This window comes from Rhynchophorus ferrugineus, unplaced genomic scaffold, assembly GCF_030347505.1.
Source record: "Rhynchophorus ferrugineus isolate W39M unplaced genomic scaffold, kcgeb_rfMv2 rfM3, whole genome shotgun sequence".
Lineage (NCBI taxonomy): Eukaryota > Metazoa > Arthropoda > Insecta > Coleoptera > Curculionidae > Rhynchophorus > Rhynchophorus ferrugineus.
Genome location: NW_027472582.1, coordinates 69,997,374 through 70,022,800, shown reverse-complemented (window position 1 = coordinate 70,022,800; position 25,427 = coordinate 69,997,374). Strand labels below are relative to the sequence as shown.

Genomic DNA, 25,427 nt, shown 5'->3' with positions numbered 1-25,427 from the left:
AGAATCTCAAAATTTGTGACCTAACCATAGTAAAAAAATTCTACATTTACACAATTTATAACCTTACATTTGTTCAATTTAATTAAAAATGGAGCAAGTATCACTTAGAAAACAGAAGAAAATTTTCAGAAAATTAAATAAATTACGAATTGCTTTAACAAAGGAAACGGGAATAGAATTTTCTTCTTGTCCTACCGAGGTATTCTAAAAAGCTTTCTATCAATAATATTATACAAATTAGTTTATTCCAGAGCTTGGCTGTATGCAATGTTGGTCTTGCTAATGGTTTAACAAAAGAGCTTTTATTTGAACATTTCTCAAAACAAGGCACTCTCACAAACATCAACTTACTACCAGGAAAATCATATTGTTTTGTTTCTTATTTGACCATTGAATCAGCTGCAAAAGCAAATGAGGCTTTTAATGGGAAATTAAATATTGCCCAAGACAATAAACCCATATATATGTTATATGTACCAAAAATACCCGTTGTAGATAATAATGACATTTGGCACGAATTACCCCCAGGACTAATTGTTTTAAAAGATTATATTACCTCAAGCGAAGAAAAAAACTTACTGGATATGCATAACTTTACTAATCAAATTGATGGAAATATGAAACACAGATTAGTTAAACATTATGGCTATGAATTCAGGTGTGTTTTGATTAAGTGTTTTAATTTTTTTACAATTAAACTTTTTAAAACAATTTTTCTTCTAGATATGATATAAATAATGTGGACAAGGATAAACCTTTAAATGAAAAAATTCCTTCTCAGTGTGACTTTTTATGGGAAAGATTGTCAAATGAAAGACCAGAATTTAAACATTTTAAACCAGATCAATTAACAATAAATTTTTATTCCCCGGGACATGGTATACCATCACATGTTGATACACACAGTGCTTTTTGTGATCCTATAGTATGTGTCTCATTAGGATCATCAATTGTTATGGATTTCAAGAATGGAGATAAACATATATGTGTTTTATTACCACAAAGGTCACTACTAATAATGTCAGGTCAGAAATCTAATACTATATTTATGTATTTTAGTATTTTAGTTTTTTTTTAGTACATTAGTATTTTGTATGCTTTATATATATTCGTAGGCGAAAGCAGGTATGACTGGAATCATGGCATTGTTCCAAGAAAATTTGATGTTATAAAAGATCCTGCTAGTGGAACATACTCATGTTTGAAAAGGGGTGTTCGTGTCTCCTTAACATTTCGTAAAATTCTTCAGGGTATTTGCGACTGTGTTTATACTGATAAGTGTGATTCATTTAGAAGTAGAGGCCAAATTGTAGAGAATAATGTTGCTGCAAAATTGGAGAAATTACATGTACATCAAGTTTATGAAAATATTGCTGATCACTTTAGTGATACCCGCCATAAGCCATGGCCTAATGTTTTAGAATTTATCCAATCTTTTGAAACTGGGTCTGTGTTGATTGATGCAGGTTGTGGCAATGGAAAATATTTAGGAAGGCAAGATTTGTATGATGTAAAATATTTGTATGCATGTTTTTTACTTTTTTATTAGTTCCTTTTATTTTAGATTGGATTTGACTATAGTGCTGGTTTAATCAATATCTGTAAAGACCGAGGTCATGAAGTATGTGTAGGTGATTGTTTAAACATTCCTATTAAAGATAACAGTGCAGATGGAATATTGAGTATAGCAGTGATACATCATCTAGCTAATAAAGTATGCTAATCAATTCTTGATTAGTATTATTTTATTTATCTTATTTTCATTACAGAATAGAAGATTAGAAGCTCTCAAAGAAATAGTAAGAGTATTAAGAATTGGAGGTAAAGCACTTATATATGTTTGGGCTAAAGATCAATTAAAAGGCCAGGAGAAATCTAGTTACATCAAACAAGATAGGAAAAATAGGAAATCATCATACACCCAAGCTGCTAGTGTCTCATACGAAACAGAAACAGTAAATCTTCTGGATGGTACTGTCTCTTTTCCGGTTCATACAAACCGAACTCAGTTCAAAACACAAGATGTGTTAGTGCCTTGGAAGTTGAAGGACGAAAATAAAACTACCTTTCTTAGATTTTATCATGTGTTTGAGAATAATGAACTCGAATTGTTATGTAATAGTTTAAACAATGTTAAAATATTAAAAAGTTACTATGATCAAGGCAATATGTGTATAATTTTAGAGAAAATAAATAATTAAAATTGAAAAGGTATATCACTAATTAACTTAATAAATATTTACTTCTAAATAATTAATGAGGTATGATATGAATACATAATTTAAATAAATAGATTCTCCCATTATAAATTAAGATACTAAGTTATTTCTGATCTATAAATTTACAAATTACCTTAAACAACAAAGATGTAAAGAATCCGTGCAAATTTAAAGCTAGAATTATTTTAATTTTTATAAAATGATTTTATTTTCATATATTTCTTGATAAAATTGATTATATTATTTATTACATCCAAATATATCAATTTATAGAACCAATAAAGTATATCAAAATTTATATAACGGATGTAAGAACATAATAAGGTGCATTTACACGTAGAATATTCAATAATTACAAACTCTCTTAACACTTAAAATTAATTACACTTTTTATTTTCTACAACGCAATTTGTTTACAATTTGTCCAAAAGTGTTTCAATCTGTCAACATTTTATTGACGATTTTTAACCTAATATTGTAAATAGTTTTGCAAATATATGAATGTTTTAAAGCCTGTTGTTGTCTTCGTCATATATCATTATAAGTATATTTAATCGACTATTTTTTTTTGTGTATTTCACCAGTTTTCTCTATATTTTATATAAATTAATAAACTTTGCCATGCGTTTTAATAGATCATATTTTAATTGATGCAACCCGTAATACATTATGGGTTTGGTCTTCCACTCTCAAATCCACACAATTTAAATTAACCATAACAAACATTATTGTTTTCTATTAAATTATATACTTTTAGCGAAATACACGGCGCTGTATTCGGGATAAAGCATTTTTTTAAGTAATCATTTTGATCGGAATGGATTGAAATAAACGTCAGCCGCCATGTTGTTTAACTGGATGTAACAAGAGGAATATGGCCGAGAGTTATCATTTTGGTTTGTTCGTAATCGGATGGTCATTCTAAAGTTACGTTTATCAAATGTGAGCTTCTGATAGTACAGAATAAATATTTGGTAAGTGAAAATTGAATTGCTTAATATTAAATGTGAAACCTTCGATACTTATTTTATATAAAAGAAGCCATTTTCCTCTGCAAGTTTGGACATAACCACAACAAGTTCACGACAAGCTATGTACTTTTAGTTCGTTTTAACTTGTCTACTCATGTTCGTAACATGTTCTTTCTCTTATGCGTTAGAACTGTCTGAGGGTCGTGCAATTACTGTGCATAGTTACCACTATTTTTTATGCTGATTAATGATTTGAAATAGTTATACAAACTTATTGGAAAATCTAGTAGTCATTTTAAACAAAAATATAGGTTAAAATATCATAATAGAAATGCGGAGTGATGTTCAAGGATACAACGTAAATAATTTTTTTATTAAAAAAAAATACGAAAAAAATTTAATACGTATCTAGTCTTATGTACATTATCACGAAAAATTATATGAAGACATTAATTTTTTTTTATTTATATGAAATTATCAACAATAGAGGTATGAAAGCCTTTAAGGTAACACTATGAATTATAAAGCCTATTTAACATTTAACCATGTAATTCATTTATATTTATTTGTTATTTATTGAGTTATTGTCTTTCATTAACATTAATTGTGTTTATATTTATATGTATTTTAACCTATCTTTGCTAGAGGTTGATTTATGGTTAGTATTATATTTTTGATATATCGTTGGATTCGTAACTAATTAAATACAATAAAGCCGTTTTAAATAGAATTATTTTACAAATTGTACCCAACGTATCGGTATTCATACCGTTGATGCTAGGGTGTGCAACATTTGTTCTAACGTTTTAGTACATTGTTATTTGATTTTAACCTATACAGGATAATAATCGTTACGTAATTCAGACTATGTATTTGTTTTATTGTTGTTTATATCGGTGGGATATGTTTTATTAATACCGATTAATAAGGATACATTAGGATTGGTTATTTTCATGTATTTAAATATAGGTTGTCTCCGTCTATTTTAGTATATAAATATGGAAACAGAAGCTGTCGATTTAACGGACCCCTTAGAAGAACTTCTGCATAAAACCGGTTGGACCCCTGAGTATCTCCAAGAGCGTCTATTGAAGTTAACTTCGAATGGCGTAAAAAAACCAGAATCTATCTCACATTCGACAACGTCCTCGACCATCAAACAAACGCCAGCCTCTGAAGTAATTGAGTTGTCCGATGATGAAGATAATGAACCCGTAAAGGACTATGGCGTTTCTCAAATTAATGTTGTTAAAGTTACGAGTATGGGTAATGACAATGATAACGGTTTACTAATGAAAGATGAAGGGAAACCTTTGGCTAACCAGAATGGAATCCGTAAAATACACGTGTGCCCGGATATTATACAGCTGATTAGTGATAGTGACAGTGACGATGAACAAGATCCGAAACAAAGTGAACTAACCCATGATAGTGGCGCCGTAATAACCAAAGAAAATGATGATACGAGTATATCTAATAACGAAGATATGGGTCTTGACATACAAGTAACAAACTGTACCATGGAGGAATTTAAGAATTTGGTCCAAAGAGAGAATAGTATTTTGGATGCTAAGCGTGATGTCGACACCCACGAAATTAATATTAATTCGAGTTCTGATACGATATCGATTGACGCGGAACACGAATCTGAAACTATGGAGGAATCAGACATAATTATCGGTGGTTATGCGGAAACTACAGTACCGAATACTGTTGATGTAAATAACACTGAACTAGAATTGGTTGAATTTAACAGTGAAGGCAAGAATTCAACTGCAAATACAGAAAATACCTCTCTAGGTTCAAATTTGGATACACCAAGAGAGGATGATGGTGTGAGTAATGGTTATAACGTTAAAGTTAATGGTCTGGATGTTCACACTGCAATTATTAGGGAGATAGTTGACGAAATAATAGACAATGTTTGTAAACATTCATACCCAAATGAAAAGTCTTGCTTAAGAGGAAATGAATGCACCGAAAAGAACGATGAATCTAAACCTGAGGAAGGTTCATATTTAAATTCCACTGAAATGTTGGACGAACTTCGGGAGAGTTTGAAATTGCAACTCTCCACGTTAAGGACCAGGAAGAAGGTGCATTTAGTGGAGGAGATAAAGACCAAAATCGTTGACGTCGAATATAAAAAGAAATCAGTTGTTTTAGAGGTGGCGTCGGACGAATCCATGGGTACAGCCGACGATGTATCCTCATCTGAAAAACCATCGGACGATCCAGAAATGCCAAAGATGGACTGTGAGTCGGAACAGACCAAGGAGGAAGAGCACGTATCCAACGTTTTCAACGAGATTCGCAAGATCATCAACAAGAAGAAGTCGTTGACCGTCAAAACACCGAACGCCATTAACGAGGAGCTCTCCAAACAAATAAGAATCCACGACGAGACGATTTCAGCCGTCGTTCAGGAGAAATTCAAGCCCGTTCCAGAGATATCCTCGTTCCCCGCCCAGGAGACCAGTTCCCCGTTCGTCAGCGATCGCCTGGACGAATTCCTGACCGATTCCAAGCTGAACGTCAGTTACACCATTCCCAAAAGCTTTGCCGAAGAAGGACTGTGTCGGAAATACGCCGAGGAGACAGTGATTCCAACCGTGGTGGCCGAGGTGAAGGAGGATGTTGATAAACCTAAACGCGAGAACAAGTACAAACCGAAGACCCTGGCTGAGAAGCGGAGACTGCTTGAGAGGGACAAACTGAAGGAGAAGAGGCGTATAGAGAAGCTGATGAAGATTGAACAGAAACGGAGCTACGTGGTGTACAGGGACCAGAAGGTTTTGGTGAAGACGAACACACCCGGTCGGTGCGTTGGTTATTTCGAATCGGCGAAACCGAAGATCTCGGAGGATGGATCTCGGACGGGTGTAAAAAAACCATCGCTCCTTACGGATTTTTTCAGGAGGAACGTTCGCTTGACCTACAAGCCAGGCCCACTCAGCAGGAAACCCCTTTTGCAAAATGGCTGCGTCGAATATTCGACGGAGGTCAGAACGATGCCGCGTGTCATGTTGAACTTGATGCCGGAGCCCGGAAGACCGGTTCATGGAAACTTGGTTCACCTACTTCCGAAATGGGACGGGGAGATCACCGAGGAACAAACGGAGTTCGCCCTATCGGCTCTCGTGTCCAAGAAAGATGACGCTCCGATGAAGGTGTTCTCCTTCGAGGTACCCTACGAGAACGACGAGAAGCACATCATGGTGCGGAAGAGGAGATCCGGCGGGGTCAGCTCGGTTGTACGGGAAACGCCGGTTCCGAGCTCCGATAGTTCCAGCGTTGAGGACGTGGTGAAGGACGTGCTCGAGAGACTGATCGACTACGTCGAGATCAAGGAACTGTCGCCCGGCTTAATCCGGGAGACGGATACGAGACAAACCAAAGAGGAATCCAGTGATGTCAGCGTGCCCGCCATGGATAATCACGTTTACGTCAAGCGGAGACAGGGGAAGAAACGTTCGAAAGTCGACATGGAACTGTTGCGACTCAACTGCAAGTTGGTTAACGTGGAGGTGGACGACAACGAACCGGAATTAGAGTGCAGCAAGGAATACTGCTCCATGGGGTGCGTGTGCAAGTCTTTGCAGTGCGAGGCGATGATCGGCATACACTGTCGGAAAATCAACTGCATTTTCGGTTGCACGTGTCCCAAGGAGAAAGACAAGTGCATCAATATATCCGCGCCCATCAAACTACCGCCCGGTACCAATCTCCTCTCCAAAGACACCGTGAACAGGATTGAGGACGAGGCCAAGAGGAACCTGGCAAAGATCGAGAAGGAGTTTACTCAAACGGTGATATATACCAGTAATAAGGCTATCGTTGTTGGGTGCGGAAGCAAAGCGAGGAGGGCGACTAAAATGCCAAAGAAGTACTCTGACTTTTTCGACGAAGATGAAATTATGGAGAAGCCCAAACCGACGGAGGTACCGAAACCGTCGGAATTGACAAGACCCTGTTATGTCCTGCTGGACAAAGCGAACTTCGCGGACGTCGTGCCGTATTGCTTGGCTCACCATTTGTACGACTGCTTTTGTAAGGGGGAAGAAACGTCGTTGCCGATCAAGGAACAAGCCAAGACCGAGCCCGTCAAAATTGAGACGGAGATGAAGCCGACGAAACCTTCCCGAGCCGTCGGGAAAAAAGACGAGACCATGGAGGAATCGTTCAAGAACATCGTTCGTAAAGCCGCTTTGCAGCAGGATTATTACACGGAGGACGTGGCCGACGTGCAGTATTCGACTAGTGGCAGGCCGCTGAGAAAGAAACGGAAGGTGTACGGGAGCGATTTCCTATCGGACGACTTGGAAAAGCTGCCGGCGTTCAGTGAGAAACCCGAACCAATCAAGCCGCAAGTCAGACCGCCGAGCGGCAGGATCCAGGCGATAAAACGCGCGAGGAACGACAGGAATCAGCAGAACAAGAGGAAAGCGAGCGATGAATCGGTCGACGAGGTCAAGCGCAAGTTGCAGGATCAGATCCAGGAGTGCTTCAAGACCATGGAGATACCGTCCGGTCGGGCCGACGTCGCCTCGGAGGACGGTTCGATCCACAACATGATCGAGTTCGTTTTCGACGACAGCGATTCGCATCAGTCCGCCGCCGACGAAGTCACGTCGCGCTGCTCTAGAACGGAAAGTTTCAGCGGCACTCCTAGAACCTTACCCAAAGGGGCGACCATCTGCGACTTTGTAAATCACCTGACGGACGCGGATTTGAATTTCGCCAGGGAGAACAAGGACAATCACACCTTATCCGATTGCGCCCGATTCAAGATCGATCTCATCGAGGCTCACCTGAAAGAGATCGAAGTTTCCATGGTCAGAAAGCGGAAGCGGAAGCAGGAGATAACGCCGAAAGCTAACGACGTCGGCGAGTCCCAGATAACCTTCGATAAAATACCCATACCGGACGTAAAAACGGCTTTCGAGGGCGAGATCATAATACGCGACAGCGAGATGATAAAGTCCCTTCCGGGCAGCCTCGAAATCACGAGAATCCTGCCCTGGTCCGCGCTGCTAAAGGGGATGACCCACAAGAAAATCGGCGTGTATTGCATCACCAATATCCCGTTCAAGCTGATCTTCGCCAATGACGTCAAATTAAAAGGACGCAACGTCCTCAACGTCGAGACCTACGGAAAGGAAATTCTTCAGTTGTCGGTTAAAGGTAAGACGTCTTCTATCGTCAAAAGGACTGAAAATGTCCGGGATATTATCAGGTGGCTTCTATCCGGAAAATTACCCGAAAAATACCAAGACACCGGACTGGCTTTCCTGCTGTTGGAGGTGCATCCCAAGTACTTCGAGGTGGGAGGAATATGCACCCAGACGAACAAGGATCCGCTGGACAAGAGTGAGTGGATTCAACCGGCGGACGTTCAAGAAACCACCGGTCAGATCACCGAAGTCAAGCATCGCGATATGAACAACAAGGTCGAATCGTTGTTCATCATTAAAAACAAGTTTCCGTTGAGGGAATTGGTCGAGGAAGGATTCGATGATGACGACACCGATAGTCTGTATATGTGGGTCGGATTGCCGGAGGTCTTCAGGGTAGCCAAGTGGCGAGTGGTATTCCTGAAGAACGATTTCGTCTATCTTCACTTCAAAACCGTGAATTATTCTATTAAATACACCGACTTGATTCGACTGGGACAAATGGCAAAAGAGGAAAAGCACACGTTGATTCTAAGAAACACGCACATCAGCCAGAGTTCCGTTCATAATCAATTCGGCGTGTACATCAGTCATTGCTATACGGATCGGATATTCATCGGGCCATATTTCATCGACGATCAGAACGAAGATATCGAAACCTTACGGTATATTAACAAAGCCCTGGTTAGTTCAGAATCGTTCAATCGGATGAAGGGAAACGTCAACTACAAATGCGGTCATTGGATGCGCGAGAGGACGTACTCTCACCAGCCGAGGCATTATATCAAAGACGTCTTGGATGTGACGTCAAACGATTCTTTGCTACTTCGACCCCTAGGTGCCGGAAAAGGAATTACAACGACCGAGTGCAAACAGCAGAATTCCCAAGGACCTGGCGACAGTGCACAAAAATATCCCACTATATCGATTCGGAAAAACTTGTTCAATTCATCCAAGGACGGCACTGCTTCATCTTCCGCTTCCTCCTCTGGATCCACAATGAGCGAGTCTCTGGTTCTAGAAGTGCCTCCGGACATGACCGTCAGTCAGGAGAGTATTACCGCCAGCATTTCTCCGTCTTTCGAATTTGCCACCGAAGAAATCTCGAACGCTTCCAGCGAACAACAGGTGCTATATTATAATGGATTCCAGATCAATATAAAAACCGCAAAACCCAGGTCACCATCCGAGTTCAACAGGTACGTAACTGTATGCTTAATATGTTGTCAGTGTGATGATGTTTTTATATTCTCAGATTTGTGATGACCAGCATACCGGGGTTTGGTTATTTGGGCGCTTTTCAACCATACAATTCGAATCGGTTGGAAATTTCATGGCCGTTCGAAAAAAAAGTACTTCAGTTTGGCTGCGCCGAGCACGCTAAAGAATTTTTGCGAGCGTAAGTAGACGGTGTTTATTGAGCTTTAACCCCTCAATTGCTTTCTAATTTACAGGAGATTTAATCAGCTTTTACAGCCAGTACCAGAAACATTTAAGATAGAAGTTGATATTTTGACAGAACTGGATATAACAAAACATGAACCGGTGAACGCCAAATATTTAAACGGCCAATGTGTAAGTAGGCGCTTTATCAGTGTAATACCGAATAATATTGTTTTGTTTTTCTGTAGATCTGCGGTAAATTTGGTATTTATAATTTCAAAAATCTGGACGATGCATTTTGCAAACAGAAACTAAACATTTCAAAACAGGAGATCATCCAACTTTTCGCCAAGAAGGCGCATGATTATATCAAGAAGAAAATCCAAGAACTGGCTGAGATCGTGGGGATAAGTGAAAGCGATAGAGACGGTTATAATATGAACAACATTTTAGAAAAAGTAAGTATACATTTTCGGAAATACCTCATTGTTCTAATATCGTAAACATTTTAAGGCCAAAGAAGAAGTACAGGCTCAAGAAAAACTGAACAGAAATTTATGCAACGTAATCTCTCAAGAAGAAGACGCCTTATCAAAAAAACTACTCAAATCGTATGAAATGATCAAAAATATGCCGAAAAAGTATCGAAATATTGAATCCCGCATAATCAGTGATATATTACGTATACGACCGAGAAAATTAAATGCAAATGAAGTGGTCGAGATCAACGATGATGATGATGTAGAATTTGTGTCCGTCACGCAGCTTGATGAGAACGAAAGATTGAATAAAACTTCCAAGGTATTTTTTTTTCAATTTTAAACTCTATAAATAAGACTCATTCTTGTATATTTTTTTTTCTTTAAAGGCATCGATTTACTCTAATGATAATTTGAAGGGTATTGAAACTAACTCGAACGATGCAATTAAATTCCCAGACATAGAATTTAAAAATGAACCTGCGACCTCAAGTAATGACGCACTAATTAGTTTCAATACCGGGCAGCAAGAGAACCCGGATGTTGCTGAAGTGGAAATGGAAACAGATGCGTACAACAGTGATAGTCCTTTGGTCGTGGAACTAGCACCACTTCCCGTTATACAAGACGTTCGTTCATTAAAAACATATTCTAAAAAGGCCCCAGTTTCCCCGGTACCCAAACCGGTTTCAGTAGTGAAACCAGTAAAGCTCATCAAATCACCGACGGGAACTTTCGTCTTTTGGAATGGAAGTAATGTAGTGAAACGCAGTCCTCCAAAAGGCGTCACGAAATTTACTATTAAAGATAATAAAATAATAAATACGGAGTACGAGGAAGTCAACCAGACAGACAGCTAGTTGGAATAAATTTGTTTTTAATGTATTGTTTCATGACATCTTTTGATACATTTTCGAATAGTGAAACAATGTTGGGTGTTATCCATTACTTTGTTAAGCCAACTTGATTACAAAATTGACTGTTCAACAAATAAATGGATATCTTGAACTTTGTATACTGTAATTATGTATACTGGAAAGTTTCTAGAATTAGTATTTTTTATTTGTGATACTGTTATTATTTATTTAGTGTTGTAAGTTATATTTTCCTAAATAATGTTTGAATAGGTAACCACTATCGAAAAACCAAAAATAGATTCCTAATAATTCAACATAATCTGGAAACATAAGTATCAAAAGTAAATGTTTCTAATGAAAGATGGTGTTGACTATAAAGTTTTGTTATAAAATAGGGAACCAGGAAGTAAACACTTTATTTTGACTGTTTGTATCTTTTGTTTTGTTGGTTTCCTATTATTATTGTACATAGAAATTAATAAATCAATTACATTTTTGACTTTTTATATTAAACTTGAACTGATTCTTGCACCATAAAAAATCCTATGAGGTGGAGGATTCCCTAATCCTTCCCTTATCTTAAGGTTTCACCTTTGGTTTATAAAATAGGGATTTCAGAACATGAGTAAATATATTACTATTATATTATTTACTTGATACTGCTTCTGGTAAAAGTATCAAGATGGCTAAGCTTCTGAATACCGATCTTCTATTTTAACAGTTTGATGCTGATCGAAGTAAGCTCAGTATCATAGAAAAAACCTATTTGTTTATAATTAAGGAAAAAAGGAATGAAAGGATGATGACAGAGGGCAAAATGCAAATTAAACACTTTTAATTTGGGTATAATTTTTGACATAAAAAAATGGCCAATTCATACATATTACAAAAATAATGACATAACGTAACGTTACTATTATAGTACCAAGACAGCTAAGTACCTACTAGGCATTTAAAGCTACCTGGTTTACTGAATGCGGAAATAACTTAAAGATGATTTGTGTTCCTAAGCTCAAACAAAACTCAAGGTTAGACATAGCATGAGCAGAAAGGAGAGGTATGTAGGTAGCAGGATCAGGTCAACTGGAACAAAACATAATCTATGATGAAACATGAACTAGTGGTTCATTTTTATTAGTCATTAAGTGATACTTATTGATTGAAATGCATAACATTATAAAAATAAACTAGTGTCTACTAAGTTTCATAAATTAATAGTTTATTTTTATATAAAATTCCCAATATATATATATATACAGTGTGTTCGGTGAGAAAGTTCAAATGTAAAAATTGTTCAATTTTGTTTGTTGAAATCTTTACATGAAAATAGGCACGGCGTTTAGTCTACACTGGCTTCTTTACTAAATTAAGTGTTATGTTCAGCAAATACTGTACACCACTGTTAAAATATGGTTCAATCTCAAGATGATTCACCCTTACTATCACACATTTATCGTTGTCTGGCAATAATATTTAAAATATAAACTTTCCCAATGAACATCCAGTATAATTATAAAGAGATCGATAGTATCTCATTGGTCGAACTACCAAGATAAGAGAACAGGAAATAAAAATGACATTTTATTATCACGGAGTCTCTCATTATACCACAGTTAGAGCTTAGTTTGATTTTACTTCATAAACTCCTAAAGTAAGTTATTTCTTTATGGAGAACAAAATGAGGGCTCGAATAAAACTTACTAGTGCCGATAATTAAGTGCAAGCATATTTTAATTTTAAAAAGTACTTTATTACTTGAATTTTATCGAATTTATTGTAATTATTCAACCTTTAATTTTAACATTTTGTGGAAGTCGTAATATTTTCTGTTCTATTGTATAAAAGTAGATGGTATTTCAAATATATAAATTGCTTTTGTTGATTACATATGAGCTTAATTAGTTACAGGATTCCTTGTTGAAAAATCCTGTTTTGATATCGATATTTATTATTTTCTCTTTAGCAATCTTACAGTTTTAATAATGTTGAACCCTGACCCAATGAGTCAACAATGTTGTTCGTTTTTATACGTGATAATTACAATAACTATATATATATATATATTGCAATTGTTACAGCGTCTGAGTCAACACAAACCAAGCGCCGTAAATTACAATGAATTTCGGCTTATTTTTAGTCATTTCAATTTGTGTTAAATTATCGAGTCAATATAAATTGCTAAATATATCAAATCCGTTCAGAAGTATCCGGTATAACCCTGATGTGGACTTAAACGTGGTAAGTAAAATGTTATTCTCGTTTATTTGATTTTATTGATTGCAATATTTAAGCCACAAATAATTGCCCGTCATGGATACATGTCCGAAACTCACGTTGTCGTCAGCAAGGATGGATATTTATTAACGTTGCACAGGATACCACGGTCTAAAAACGGCAGTACCGGTAATACTCCGGTGTTTCTGCAACACGGCCTGTTGGGTAGTAGTGCCGATTGGATTATTAACGGAAACAATTCTTTAGGTGAGTTTTAAGAGGTAAACGGATAACGAAAATGTAGGCGTCGATTATGTTTAGCGTTCCTGTTATCTGACACGGGTTATGATGTCTGGCTGGGCAATGCAAGAGGTAACGCATATTCCAAGGGACATGTGTCGCTCTCCGTGGAAGACCCACGGTTTTGGAACTTCAGGTAAACATGCTTTTGGTTAATCAATGCACGAATAAATGTAAAACATATATTCTAACGATATTTAGTTGGTATGAGATGGGTGTGAACGATCTACCGGCTTGTTTTAACTATATAGCGAGCGTTACCCAGAAATCCGCGGATCTTCATTACATAGGCCATTCAATGGGGACCACCATGTTCTTTGTGTATGCATCAGAGGTGGCGAAGGCTGCCGAGAGCGTAAAACAGATGATCGCATTAGCACCAGTGGCAAATATGACTCACATCAAGTCGCCTATAAGGTATTTGGCACCTTTTACCGACGATGTACAGGTCCGTCGAATTTCTTTGTATTATTATCATCATTCAATTAATGAACATTGCAGTGGATATCGAAAATGATTGGACTGAATCAATTTCTGCCGAATGACAAGTTGTTAAAATTCCTTGCCTATGACTGCGAGCTACTTCACATTGATCAAGCAATATGCGAGAACATCCTGTTCATTCTATGCGGGTTCGATAAGGCTGAATTAAATCAGGTATGAGATCAATTTGAAAACCGTACGAGGGGCGTGAAAAAGTAATCCACATTTTTAAATTTCTTAAAACGGACTGTTCGAATCTTAAATATCTTAAAAACTAAAAGTTCTATAAAGATTATAATACTACTATTCGATTCAACATAAATTTCTTTATAATTCCTGTAATTTTCATTAATCTGATATTATTTAACAAGAAATGAGAGGAGGAAATATTTAAATAGCAAAAAATTATATGCAAATAGTGTTGATTTCTCAGATAAACATAAAACATTCAAAATAAACGAAAATCTATTTTATCATAATTGGATTCAACGTAAAATTATTTATAATTTGCATTAACATGATCGAAAATATAAAAATAGCGAAAATTGTAAGTTTCCACGACTGTATATGGACAATGTAGCAACAATTTCACTTTTCGAATAAAGACAAAACTGCAAGTATATATTGTGAGAAAAAAAAAAGAAAAACCCATGTGAAATTCCTTTGGAATTTATAAGGTATGTGACCTAAAGCAGACCTGATTCTTGTAGGTCTATTATTTCTATTATTATTCTACTATTATTTTATCTGAAAGGTTTTGCACTTTCGCAATTGTTTGTTTATTCATTCTGTGAAGTCCTTGTTGCATCTTGGCAAGCTCAAATTAAGAAAGCCTGTGCATGGCCGCTGTGATTCTGCCGAAATGAAGTTACTAGAACGATTGACAAATATTTGAAATGACAATGCAGATTTCAAAACATGGATTACTTTTCTCCTTCGTAATATTCCCACTAATCTAATAATTAAACGCACAGGATATATTGCCAGTAATATTTTCGAAATTGCCGTCGGGCACATCAACAAAAACGGTTCTACATTATTCACAAGAAATAAAAAACGGTGGTGTGTTCAGAAATTACGATTACGGGACAAAAGGAAACATGGAGATGTACGGAACTACAAAGCCGCCGAAATTTAATGTTTCTAACATCGAAGTACCCGTTTACTTTATGTACGGAATGAATGACTGGCTTGCGAGCTATATAGTGAGTCATACAAATTTATTCAAAAACCAATCAACGTTTTACTATTTGCATTGTATTTTTAGGATGTAAACACCTTATCCAAACAGGTGGGAAATCTAATCGGGATATATAAAATTCCTATGGATTCCTTCAATCATATTGACTTTTTATTTGGAAAGGATGCTGAAAAGTTGGTATACAGACCCATCTTGAAATTACTGTCGACAGGATCTTTATAGTCTGCTTAGTAATTACAAGATTATTGGTACTATCAGTTTGGTGTGTTGTGTAATTTAATTTTATGTGAAATAAAGGAACTACGAAGACAGGTAGTAAAAAATATGAGAATAGTTCTTGGTATTTATTTCGAAGCCTATCATTCAATTTTTCCTTTAGACATAATCGCCGTCTTATACAAATAAATTATCAACTCTAATCCTTCCATCTTTAAAACAGAACACTTAATTAGGACTTTACTATTCGACGTCGGACTTAACAAAGCACTATTACGTTATTAGTATATAATAGGAAACTGATCAGGAGGGATCCACCAGGGATCCGAATTTATATATAATAACCTATATTACAACATACTTCATTGTATCTCAATAAATAAAGAATGATCTACCAATTAACTAGAAATTCTTCTATAAATAATAATACTACAGAACTAAATGGGTAAATATTCCACAAATTAATTTAAATATATACATTTTCCGTCAATAAAGGGCGTTTTTACATCTGCCGGCACGACACCGTATTTTGTTTTTGTCATTTTCATTAGTATAATCTACTAATTCAATTAGTATTACAATATCATATTTAAAGCTGGGCCTCTTTTAGCCTTAAAAATATCTCTGTACACAATAAGAACCGGCGCCGAAACGAGTGCAGCGATTGCTTCCCGCCGACATGCCGTTGCCGGCAACGACACGGTACCGATATATCAGAGAGTGTGAAAGGGTTCCATTTGTTTACGTGAGATCACGCGTCCACCGATATCGGTGGCGGCAGATGTGAAAACGCCCAAATATTGGTCACATTCCAGCACAAGGGTTACAAGTACTATCATTTTAAAAAAATATACCAGTTTAAATATATAAAATGCAGTACCCACGTTAAGTTGGAATATAAAAAGTTTCGTGTTTAATATATATGAATCACATTATAGTATAAAGGTTAAACGTACTGCGATTGTAGCTCATATACAAATATATTGCTCAAGTTGAAATGGAAATTGTAGGTTTTTTCTTGAATATCTCCATAGAAAACTTTAAAATTACCTTTGAGCCCAAAAGTCTCACGTATCCTAATTTTAACAAATATATTGTTTAAATATGAATATAAAATAATGGACACTAACTATTTGTACAACACTAAATATTGGTGGAACACTTTTTGTCACATTTCATTATTAAAGTCACAAGTACTATTGTGATTTTAACGTATATATGATTCAACTTGAAATAAATAATGATTAACTTGATTTTATAAATAATTAGAACTGTTTTTACAACACTAAATATTTGTAGACAACTTTTGTCACATTTCTGCACTGAAGCCACAAGTATTATTATGATTTTAATAAATATATTATTTGAGTTGAAATAAATAATAATCAACTTGATTTTATAAAGAATTGGAATATTAATATACTGAAATGAAATAATTAGAAAGTACTTTACAAGTTAGTATTGGCTAATTATTTCATACAAATAAAAAATGAATACAATTCAAATATTCGTTGTAATACGACTTATTGCATATTAGTGATTGTAATAAAAAGCTATTTCAAATAACCATATACCATATTGCCGTGATGCAGAAATAATGATCTGCAATGGCTTAATTAAATAAAGAATAGAGTTAGTCAATTAGATTGTTGACTAAATTTAAAAATGGTAATATTTCATATAACACACTTGCTCAGTGGTCCCTAAATTTGTAAATAAAAACTAATATATACTAGTAATAAAAGCACTCTACCATTGTTTTAATATTTACCCATTTTTTTTTCTGTGATATGTGTTCTGCTATGATTTAATATTCTATCTTTCTTTATATACATCTCAAATTAACATAAAAAAGAATATATTCACCATCATTTTTATAATATCAATTGATTTAATACAGCATTTGCATATTGTAATGATTCGATATAAAAATAAATATATTGTATTAGTCTACTTTTATATATCGCACAAGTTATTTCAGTTATTTATTGGTCTGACAACAAATAAATAAAAAGAACCAATTCCAAACATTAACTTAAAAATAAAGCTATAACTACACACTCAATATGTACACCATAATTTCAATTGATACCGAATATTAGAATAAACATTAAATTGTTTAATAAAGAAATTGATATATCCCAAGTGAACTTAATAATGCATTTGGTTTAGTTTGATAATTTTTGCTGCTTTATTAAATTCAACATTAAAGCATAAAGCCAAGCTTACTTTGTAAAAAGTGTTTGTTTAGAAATACACAGCTAATCCGCAGTGTGTTATTCTTTAAACTATAAAATGTGTTACCCTCGAACGTGCTTTTGTTTTTTTATATTTTTTGATACTGACTATTGTGCAATTATCTATTGATCCTGATTATCACAATGAGTGTATAATATCTGTGTTTCGCTAGACTGAATTTCTATTTGCTCCTCTACAGTATTAAGCACACCGATAGGCTTTATGGACTTTCTTTTCTCGCTCAGTTTGCCGAGTTCTATTTTAAGCTTATTCAGAATGGCATAGTTCGGCTGATTGATAGCGGCCTTGCTCTGTAGAGAAGTGATCTCCTGTTCCTCCATCTTTTTTTCTTTGAAACTCTTAATCGATCGATTACCGTAGAGTCTTAATAACGATCCCCATGAGGTTATACTAGGATGCAGAGCTTGTAAGATTGCCTGGGAAGCTCTTTGTTTCCCATCTCTTTTGTTCTTACATGCTACAGTGGTTGTATATTTCCCTACCGTCATAGTGAATGTGTTCCCTTGATGCTTGGAGTTGTTGCCTTGGTAGTTGATCTTCAGATCGTCCAATCCGAAATTCCGTTGTAAACAGGTCAGCAAAATATCGTACGGGGCTGGCTCGGTGGTTTTGGCGCAGAATTCTGCTACCCGTGGATCCTCCACTCGGATTTCATCAAAAAATGACAAATCTTGATCTTTATCTTTCTTTGCGCTTCCTGAAATATTAAATCGGAGTATAACTTAATTTAAAATTAATAACCAAATCTTACCAGTCTGTGTATCTGCTGTAATCTTGGATTTCATTTCTGGAATAAGAATTTCCAGGGTTGCCCTGGCTGCTTCAGATTTGGCCTGTTTTTTGCTCGTTCCATACCCTACACCATATTTCATATCCTTAATCATCACTGTAGCTGCATAAGGGGTTGCAGCATTTTCCAATTCAGTAAATACATAAGTCGGCTGTTTCTTAAGAGCATGCTGTACATATTCATGAAGTATACAGACATATGACTTCCCATTAGGATTCATGATCCATTCTTTTTTTGAATTCGGACTAGCTTTATCATTTCCATCTACACTTTTGATGGGGAATGTTATCAGTTTAGTACCATCTGGCAGTGTTGGCCTCTGTAATTGTTTTTCATGCCTTCTTCTTTTTGCATACTTCCTTCTCTCAGACCAAGATTTAAACCTTAAAACGTTGATGGACTGAAATTTGAATAATGTTTCACAATACTCTCTTAGATCTTCCGGTGTAAGGTTTTGCATTTCTATATTCTCCTGTACAGTTTCGATTTTAGCATTTGGTAAATTTTCAGGTAAGTTGGTGTTTCTATCCTCCAAAGTCTCTGGATTTTCCTTTGATTTAGCTTCATCAGCTAATGCTCTTCGATAACTCAAGCAAGGTATTGCATTTACAGGAATTAAATGTTTTCTTGCTGATCCAGGGCCTAGAAAATATGGTCTTGACAAAGTACAAACTCTGGATGTTTTATGAAGGTAAATAGGCATGCCACTGTTGTGAGTAACTTGCAGCCACCCCTCAGGTAGAACATCAAAGTGATTTTTGCCTTTTTCCAGTAACACTATTTTAGTTTTTTCTTCAAAAGGCACTTGGATATTATCGGCATCTAGACCAGCTTCAGCTGCTTTCCTTTTCTTTTTGTCCAATGCTTCCTCAAGCATTCTTTCAACCTCTTCATCTGGTATATCCGAGTCATATTCAACTGATTCTTCTGATTCATACCTTTCATCAGTTTCATCCAAGATGTGGAATTTGGTAACTTCTTCAACAGATTTAGTAAAAGGGCAACGTGCACTAGTTCCATTAACTTTTTCCCCATTTTCATTTCTCAGAACTGTATCATTACATGTATTGCTGCACTCAGGAGTATTACCTGATTCTTTTTCCACTTCACTAGTTTTATTGTTTATTACAGTACTTGAGTTGTTCATTCTTTAGTTTTTGGCTGTATGATGTTGTTTTTCACACGGTAACAATCGAAAGAATACTTCAACAATATTAAATAAAAATTGAAATATTCTTTTGAGGGGAACCGATGAAAATTAATTTTCAATTTCTTCAGGATGTCCTAAAAAATCAAATATTTTTCTTCCTATTAATTTACATTTTATGAATAAAAAGAATATTTTAACATAAATATATTTTCAGAATTGTAATTTTAATATTGTTAATTTATATTTATATAATAATAATTAGATAATACTCACGTTTTAAATTTAACTTTGTGAAAAAAAAAATGTATCAGGAACATGAGGTACCAAACATAGATTAAACTTTTGTCTGTCAATGGTAAAAGATAACCTTCAATATTTACCTGTCGGGTATTAAATGTCAAAATATGAAGTACACAAAAATTACGTGTGAAATTAAGTCACTAGGAATTTTTTTCAATAATTTTTGTTGCTTATATGATAATTCTTCAAAAACTGGCGTAGAAAATAATAAAGCTATATAGAACTATTATTTAAAAAAAGAGATACACCTTAACCTAAATGTGTATTGTCAAATATAACAAAGTTGTTTTTCTGTATTGCCTATCAATTTTTCTGCGTCGATTTGAAAACAAAAGTTGTATCAAGTACTGAGTTCTTGTTGCTATACAATGGAAGCCGTAGTTGAAAGAAATAAAAAGGTAACATATTTACAATATGAAATAATTATTGGTTGACATAGTCTTTATCTCCCAATAATTTGTATTTATTAATAGACTTCTTGAACATTCGTGGTATTTGTGGTATTAAGTACTAATTGTATTTGCAGAAAAAGAAAAAGACTGTTAAGGCTGTAGAACCAGAAACAATTCAAAATAATGACAAGTCAGATGCAATTGAACAAGAAAACAAAGAGTATGAATGTGTTGCTGATAAGTCAGATCATAGTAGCTTATCTACACTGGCAGATGTAGAAAAGTTACAAGTTGAAAATGATGAAGGTATCAAATTAAATGAAGAAAATGATACTGAAAATTTACCTGAGAAATCTAGTTTGGAGTTACCATTAGAAAATAAAGAAATTACTAATGTTTCAACTGATGTTAATTCTACAGGAAAATTACCAAGCAATTTAATCAGAACTGCAACAAATATAACAAATGTGATTACTAAAGATGCAACCAAAGTGCAATGTTTTGATGCATATTTAAACATCAATAAGGCAATTTTAAAAACAATTAATAATATTGATTCAATACCAGCTCAAATAAATTCAAGAACAGAATTGCAAGAAGAAGTGTCTAGTTCTAAAGATATAGATGTCAAGCCTTATACTGAGCAGCAGCTCAGTGCTCTTTATTATAACAGTGAATTGGATACCCTTGAAGAATTTAATTCTAGTTATGTTGAGGCAGAATTGAAGGGTTTAAAAGTGAAGCAGCATTACTTATATGAGTTACTAACAAATTATTTGAAAGTTAGAGAAAAAATTACTGGTATGTAGTTGGAATTTTGAACTGCATTTGAATCATTAAAAATTGTATTTTTTATTTTAGGAAATCAATTGGAATTAAATCAGTTAAGAAAGGAATATAAGGATTTGCAGAAAGAACTGTGGACACTGGAAAATTCAACAGTGACCGGCCGGGCAGAGTGTCAGGATGGTCAACTTGTGACTGCTAATCATACTTATCATAAAAGTATTTTTCATAGGGCTATTTTTCAAAATATTGTGAGGCTAATGACAAATATACAGACATTAGTTTTTGAGAAACATGTTCAGTATTCATACACTGCAGAATTTCTAAAATTGCAGGTAATATAGAATTAGTAACCAAATCATAATCGCTATAGATATAATCATACATTGCATTTTAGATTGAACTGTACATATATTCGATAGAAATGAATGTTATAAATGTTACGAATCTGAATCTACAAGCACCAGTTTCTTTACATGTTCAGTCAGAACCAGACCATCTAAAGCCATATCTATGTGAAATTAGATTATCCATATCTGTTCTTTTTGCATTCCAAAGAAAACTGATCAGAGATGCCCAATTTTTAATTGAAACAAGAGACTGGTTGTCACAGCTTGTGGCAATATTATTGAGGGTCGCAAATTATCAGGATCACTTATTTCTCATAAATCATATACTGAGGTAAGGCTTATTCTTAAAATATAATCAATATTAAATAATTTACTTGCAGATGCCCTGCAGGAGTTGGTACTTGGGCTGCTCCCTTTGTTCAAGTGCCACTAAACATTAATTCTGACCATTCACCTTTTGCCAATTATGAGGTGAATCATCTGCTGGCTATGTTATCAGTCATTTTGGGTCCCATCAAAGAGAGGGATAAATTCATGAAAGAGGTAAGTACAACAATTATTTATTATTTATTATAGTGTTTAATATATTATAACTATTTTTTTGGCAATTTTCAAAAGTGTGGCCCATTGGTACATACATTGTTGAGAAAATTGATATTACTAATAAATAACTTATGTTATTAATTTTTATCAGTTTATTGTTTATTTTGGAATTGTATTGGCCAATTTCATATTTTTATTTTTGCTCTTAATATAATGTATAAATTAAGAGTGTTGTATGTATTTTTTCGGGATTGATAATGGTAAAATGATTGAATGAAACTTTTTGGTGTTGTTTTATTGTATACTATTTAAAGTTACACAACAACAGTAGGTACGGCCGAATAGGCTGCAGTATAACCTGCTGCATAAACTGATGGTGCTGCTACATAACTGCTGTATGCGTATGGGACACTGTAGGCGAAAGGTAGAGCTGCTGGTGCGGCTACTAATGGAGCAGAGTAAGCTACTGCGGCCAGGCTAGGCTTGGCTTCAGGTTTGGGTTTTGCTTCGGGTTCAGGAATAGCAAAAACAACAGCCAAAAGGGCGGCGAATACGATCTATGAAATAAAATATCAGTTATTTTTGGATATTATGGAAGTATGCAACACTTACGTATTTGAACATGTTGTTTGGTACTGTTTAGTTTGATACGAGGAAACTAATGCTTGTTACCTCGGTCAGAATCATTTTATATCGATCACATAACCTTGTGTAGTGCTTAAAGTTATATCAAGTTCATTAAAGAAGGTGCATGATTATAAATATTTATAACGCGTCCACTTTTTTTTAATGGCACCGAATTACGAAATATATGTTTATGGAGTATATTTCTTTTATGTTGATGTTGTAATTGTCTCTGATATAGATAGGTGTCTATTTCTTTATTTTGTGATTTATTTTAAATTGTACTATTGTTAAAATACTACATTATTTGTACTATTATGGAATTTACCGTCGGTTGACTGGATTTGGATTCGTATATTTTTGTTAGAATATTCATATTTACTTGTTCTGAAACTTCAAAAGTGGATATCGAGATATATTGAAAGAAATATGGACGTTGCTTCCGATATAAGACCTAATTCTAAGAGTCATACGTTTCTGAATATACCATTAATTTGAAATGTTATTTGGATTTAATGGATTTGTGACTTATTTGGATTTTTTTCTATCATAAATCATTATTTTTATTCTAGTGGATTTTGATTTTTATGTTAAAGGCATATTGGTGCATTATATAGCAATACAAGGAATTATTTTTTGAATGTTTCCTTCGACAAACTAATATAAAAAATAAAATTATTAGCTCCAGATAACATGGTATATATCAGACATAACAATAGTGCATTAACATATTACATGTATAAACTGAAGTATTTTTTTCATTCATAAAAAATAAATTCTAAATAGTTGTAATATAAGGAAGAAGGCTTTAGGCTGGGACCCAGAAATCTTAATATTTTTTCATCAGCAACTCTAAGTCTAACTTTAAGTCTTCAATAAAGTCATCCAATTCCACTTGATTTGGTTAGTGTGGGTTGTAATGTTTTGCCTCAAAATAATTCCGAAAGATTAACACTTAATTATTTTCTTATAAATTTTGCAATTTATATGTCAATAGTAATTTTTCTTACATTTTGATATATATACAAGTTTAGTGACTTCTTTCTTTTTCTTGGTTGACCTCTGACGTTTGTTGCTGATGCATGTAAAATGAATTTCCTCAACTTATAAATAAGTACTTGTTGGTAATTTTTATATTGATTTTGTTTGTCAAAACGGATGCAAAAGTTTAGTTTTGAGATCGAAACGTTTTTGTTGTTCGATAATGTAATTTTTTACTGCTGAATTTTAAGTGTAAAGCAATTTTTTTTATATTTTTGTATCCGACAGTAATGTTATCGTTATTTTTGTTTCCTTATTTTTAATTGCGATCATTGAATTTGGTTATATATGTAATTATCTAAGTATTATTTCATTGATTGATGACATTGATTCCAGTAGTTCTAAAATCTTGGCTTTTTGGGATTATATGGTAGTAGTAAACACCTAGATAGTGTTTTATTATTGCTTTATTCAGTGTTTTCATTTATAAGACTACAGCGGGTAGGGCAGAGTACGCAGCAGTGTAACCTGCAGCATAAACAGATGGGGTGGCTACATAGCTGCTGTAAGCTAATGGGGCACTGTAAGCCAGGGGTACAGCTGCAGGAGCAGCTACTAATGGCGCGGAATAAGCTACAGCAGCCAAACTAGGTTTGGCATCAGCTTTCGGTTTTGCGTCTGGTTGAGGGGCAGCAAAAGCAACAGCCAAAAGGGCAGCGAATACGACCTGTGAAATAACATTTCATTTATATTTCTATATTGCGCAAAAGAACGTATCACTTACGTATTTGAACATCTTGATTGTTACTGTTTGGTTCGATGGGAAGAAACTAATGCTTGTTGGTTCAATCAGAACCATTTTATATGGGCACCGTAACCTTGTGCATTACCTAAAGCTATGTCAAGTTCATTGAGGAAGGTGTTTCATTAAATATGTATGATGCGTTCATGAAGACTTTTTCTGATGCCATCGAATTGATGTGCAATAACAAAATATATTTTTATGGAATATATAGATATATATTGCTTTTGTTCATTTAATGATGATGTATATAACTGGTCTATTAGTGATTGCCGCAAACACATTTTTAACTATTTCTTTATTTTGCTATTTGGATTATTTTGGATGTGATTGGATATCGTCTGGATTGGTATTTTGGCATCAATTGTTATCATGAATATAATATACTTAAAATTTTACTAATGTCGCCTTTGATTTTGTGTCCTCACCTTTCAGTCATTAACGTCCACTATTGTGATTTGTCTTGTGTTAATAGATACATTTTCCGATAACTTTAATTATATAGTCGGTCTAACAAGCTGGTCGGTTTTCTTGTTTTTTGAAGTTCATATTAATGCAGTTATTTCTTATTTCTTACATTTTTATTATAGAATTCCCAACTTTTGAGTGTCCATAACCCACAATTTTATTGACTAGGAGATTTTCATTCTACTAACTTTGTTGTTTTTTATTGATAAGTTATACCTTAGTTTTTATTTATATTTTGACGTAAAAATTGTCTGAATCGTTCATTTGGCCCGATTTATAAAACAAGTTGGGCAGCGGATAGACGAGCAACATCTAACGAACTCAACCTACTTAACTGAATCCAAATGTTGAAAAATAATGTTTTGTATATTTGTGAGTATCTTTCTTAAACTTTCTCCTGTTCGCCTGGCCTAACACATGTATTTATACGCTTATGATTAATATATTATTATTATAGATAATCCAATATTTCTTTTTTTTTCGTT

General features: G+C 34.5%; 6 protein-coding genes and 1 long non-coding RNA gene across 7 annotated transcripts in view; 4 read left to right on the top strand and 3 right to left on the bottom strand.

Annotated features, from left to right (window-relative positions):
* Positions 1-16: 16 nt before the first annotated feature.
* Positions 17-2,210, top strand: LOC143193401 (tRNA (carboxymethyluridine(34)-5-O)-methyltransferase ALKBH8). The gene is made up of 6 exons (XM_076399607.1): positions 17-199; positions 252-658; positions 724-1,025; positions 1,116-1,510; positions 1,565-1,714; positions 1,770-2,210. The coding sequence occupies exons 1-6, from the start codon at positions 89-91 to the stop codon at positions 2,199-2,201; spliced, it is 1,797 nt and encodes a 598-aa protein (XP_076255722.1). The 5' UTR covers positions 17-88; the 3' UTR covers positions 2,202-2,210.
* An 848-nt stretch (positions 2,211-3,058) lies between these two features.
* ocm (over compensating males) lies at positions 3,059-11,596 on the top strand. The gene is made up of 7 exons (XM_076399568.1): positions 3,059-3,193; positions 4,180-9,563; positions 9,620-9,763; positions 9,819-9,939; positions 9,996-10,205; positions 10,261-10,548; positions 10,616-11,596. The coding sequence occupies exons 2-7, from the start codon at positions 4,189-4,191 to the stop codon at positions 11,084-11,086; spliced, it is 6,609 nt and encodes a 2,202-aa protein (XP_076255683.1). The 5' UTR covers positions 3,059-3,193; positions 4,180-4,188; the 3' UTR covers positions 11,087-11,596.
* A 1,025-nt stretch (positions 11,597-12,621) lies between these two features.
* LOC143193405 (lipase 3) lies at positions 12,622-15,614 on the top strand. The gene is made up of 8 exons (XM_076399612.1): positions 12,622-12,734; positions 13,162-13,321; positions 13,375-13,564; positions 13,619-13,733; positions 13,799-14,045; positions 14,099-14,254; positions 15,055-15,285; positions 15,348-15,614. The coding sequence occupies exons 2-8, from the start codon at positions 13,199-13,201 to the stop codon at positions 15,501-15,503; spliced, it is 1,218 nt and encodes a 405-aa protein (XP_076255727.1). The 5' UTR covers positions 12,622-12,734; positions 13,162-13,198; the 3' UTR covers positions 15,504-15,614.
* On the bottom strand, positions 15,611-20,077 carry pasha (microprocessor complex subunit partner of drosha). The gene is made up of 3 exons (XM_076399608.1): positions 19,970-20,077; positions 18,508-19,830; positions 15,611-18,453 (listed from the first exon to the last, which is right to left on the bottom strand). Exons 2-3 carry the CDS (start codon positions 19,691-19,693, stop codon positions 17,858-17,860), a joined length of 1,782 nt encoding a protein of 593 aa, XP_076255723.1. The 5' UTR covers positions 19,694-19,830; positions 19,970-20,077; the 3' UTR covers positions 15,611-17,857.
* A 27-nt stretch (positions 20,078-20,104) lies between these two features.
* Epg5 (ectopic P-granules autophagy protein 5) overlaps positions 20,105-25,427 on the top strand; it is a 71,253-nt gene continuing 65,930 nt past the window's right edge. The window contains exons 1-5 of the mRNA XM_076399567.1: positions 20,105-20,394; positions 20,523-21,189; positions 21,250-21,509; positions 21,572-21,855; positions 21,905-22,067. Coding sequence (XP_076255682.1) covers positions 20,365-20,394; positions 20,523-21,189; positions 21,250-21,509; positions 21,572-21,855; positions 21,905-22,067 — 1,404 coding nt within the window. The 5' untranslated portion in view covers positions 20,105-20,364. The remainder of the gene's footprint in view (positions 20,395-20,522; positions 21,190-21,249; positions 21,510-21,571; positions 21,856-21,904; positions 22,068-25,427) is intronic.
* LOC143193432 (uncharacterized) lies at positions 22,347-22,777 on the bottom strand. Its single transcript, XR_013005015.1, has 2 exons — positions 22,680-22,777; positions 22,347-22,624 (listed from the first exon to the last, which is right to left on the bottom strand). It is a non-coding gene; the product is annotated as an uncharacterized LOC143193432 (long non-coding RNA).
* On the bottom strand, positions 24,122-24,488 carry LOC143193433 (uncharacterized). Its single transcript, XM_076399638.1, has 2 exons — positions 24,457-24,488; positions 24,122-24,399 (listed from the first exon to the last, which is right to left on the bottom strand). The coding sequence occupies exons 1-2, from the start codon at positions 24,466-24,468 to the stop codon at positions 24,157-24,159; spliced, it is 255 nt and encodes an 84-aa protein (XP_076255753.1). The 5' UTR covers positions 24,469-24,488; the 3' UTR covers positions 24,122-24,156.